The sequence below is a fragment of the Salvia miltiorrhiza genome, chromosome 3 (assembly GCF_028751815.1).
Source record: "Salvia miltiorrhiza cultivar Shanhuang (shh) chromosome 3, IMPLAD_Smil_shh, whole genome shotgun sequence".
NCBI lineage: Eukaryota > Viridiplantae > Streptophyta > Magnoliopsida > Lamiales > Lamiaceae > Salvia > Salvia miltiorrhiza.
In genome coordinates this window covers 19,212,990-19,214,792 of record NC_080389.1, presented here as the reverse complement: position 1 = coordinate 19,214,792, position 1,803 = coordinate 19,212,990, and the positions used below count along the sequence as shown (strand labels likewise).

At 37.3% G+C, this 1,803-nt stretch overlaps 1 protein-coding gene across 1 annotated transcript; it reads right to left on the bottom strand.

Annotated features, from left to right (window-relative positions):
- Positions 1 to 435: 435 nt before the first annotated feature.
- On the bottom strand, positions 436 to 1,256 carry LOC131017998 (dirigent protein-like). The gene has a single exon (XM_057946752.1). It carries the CDS (start codon positions 1,219 to 1,221, stop codon positions 655 to 657), a length of 567 nt encoding a protein of 188 aa, XP_057802735.1. The 5' UTR covers positions 1,222 to 1,256; the 3' UTR covers positions 436 to 654.
- Between the last annotated feature and the right edge of the window lie 547 nt (positions 1,257 to 1,803).

Sequence of the window (1,803 nt, the reverse complement as noted above, 5' to 3'; positions counted from 1 at the left end):
ATTTTTTTTTTCTAAGGAGCTGCGACGTAAACCTACTGGATTCATTAGGATTTTTCTCGTAATACAACCTTGTTTTATATCATCAACCTCCTTTATTCTAAATAATTCTTTTATTTGTTATATTTTATTTTTCCCAAGAACGGGCTGTTACAATATTAGGGAAGAAAATAAAATGATATAATTGTAACGATTTTCAAATAAGATTTGACATAATATATATTTTATAAATCGTTTCAAAAAAATATATTTTATAAATAATATAAAATATTTATATTTATATACTAAAAATATCAATTCGTATGATTATCATGTATTGCATGAGTGGGTATACGGTATACCAATATATAATTATGTAGCACACACTGTGTCAACAACCATGTCCACCAACACATATAAAAAATAGCAAATCAATCACATAAGAAACCAAAGTACACATAAGAAACCAAAGTACACATAGAAAACCTTAGAAAAAGAAAATCGATACATGTTACAACACTACGCATGTGCATGTCACTAGGACAAATACATGCACGTACGGGTGAGACAAATATCATGCATCACCGTAACAACTTCGAAAAACGTAATTTATTATTCTTTTAGCCATACAATTAAAGCATGTCTAATTAAACCCCTTACGAGAAAGAAAGCTGAATTCTACCAGCACTCATACAAATTGATTTCAGCACGAAGCCTAAAATAAACATCTCCCTCGTATGAATCCGTGGACAAAGTAGCGACGCCTCGAGCCATGAAGAAATCGCCGGTGCCTCCGATGACTGAAATGTCCCTCGTCTTGTTGAACAGCGGGTCGGCGCCGGCGAAGTTCAACGTGCCGACGTGGTCGGTGGAGTTGAAGAGGAACGAGAAGCTGAGCAACGCGCCGTTGATGCTTCTTTGGTCGTACAGATACATGCCCTGCGCGCGGCCCACCGGAGGCGAGTGCAGGTTGTTGTCTAGGGTTATGGGGTCGTCGAACGCCACCAAGTCGCCAAACTTGTAGGGTGTCGCCGCCACGGTCTTGTTGCCCCATTCTGGGGACCCGATGATCGCGGAGGTGGCGTTGTTGAAGTTTTTCCCATTGTAGAGGATGTCGTGGATATAAAAGACAAGTTGCTGACAGGGATGTCGGTTATCAGGTTTCCGACCGTAAGGGGCTGAGGCCGCCGCGGCGGAGACGAGGATGCAAAAGAAAATGACCCTCAATTTTGATATAGTGGCCATAATTGGTACTAGATGGTAGCTAGTAGTATTGTGTGATGTAGATTATGTATGTGTGTGAGAGTTAAATATATAGGGGCTCGGGTTGGGGAGTTGGTGAGTGCGTTACACATGGGGTGAGCTTGTTCAAACTTTAAATGAGTATTAAATTATTTTATTTAACAGAGTTAGATTGACGGAAAGTTCGAGTTTTGAAATTAATTGGTTGTCATCTTTATGCCATAAAAGCAATTGCAACTATTTAATAAAAATGGATTGATCAAGAGAATCCAGTAAGTGGGTGATTGATTTATTTGTTGCAATTAGAATGTGTTGCTTAGCAGATATGGGTTGCTTAATTTAGTTAGTTTTCTTTTCTTTCTGAATAATACTTAACATAGTTTGATTGATTAATTAAATTGGTTGTCATCTTTATGCCATAAAAGCTATTTGAACTATTTAATCAAACTATAGATTGGCGAAAGATTCCGGTGGGTGGGATATTGATTTAGGGTGCGTTTACTTTGATAGTAAATTTATTCATAGAAAATGATGGATAACAAAAATTTATGCCTTTGTATGTCTCATTTATTTTTTAATATTTGA

Coding starts and splice junctions, on each gene's coding strand:
- LOC131017998 (XM_057946752.1), bottom strand. CDS start 1,221: ATGGCCACTATATCAAAATTGAGGGTCATTTTCTTTTGCATCCTCGTC.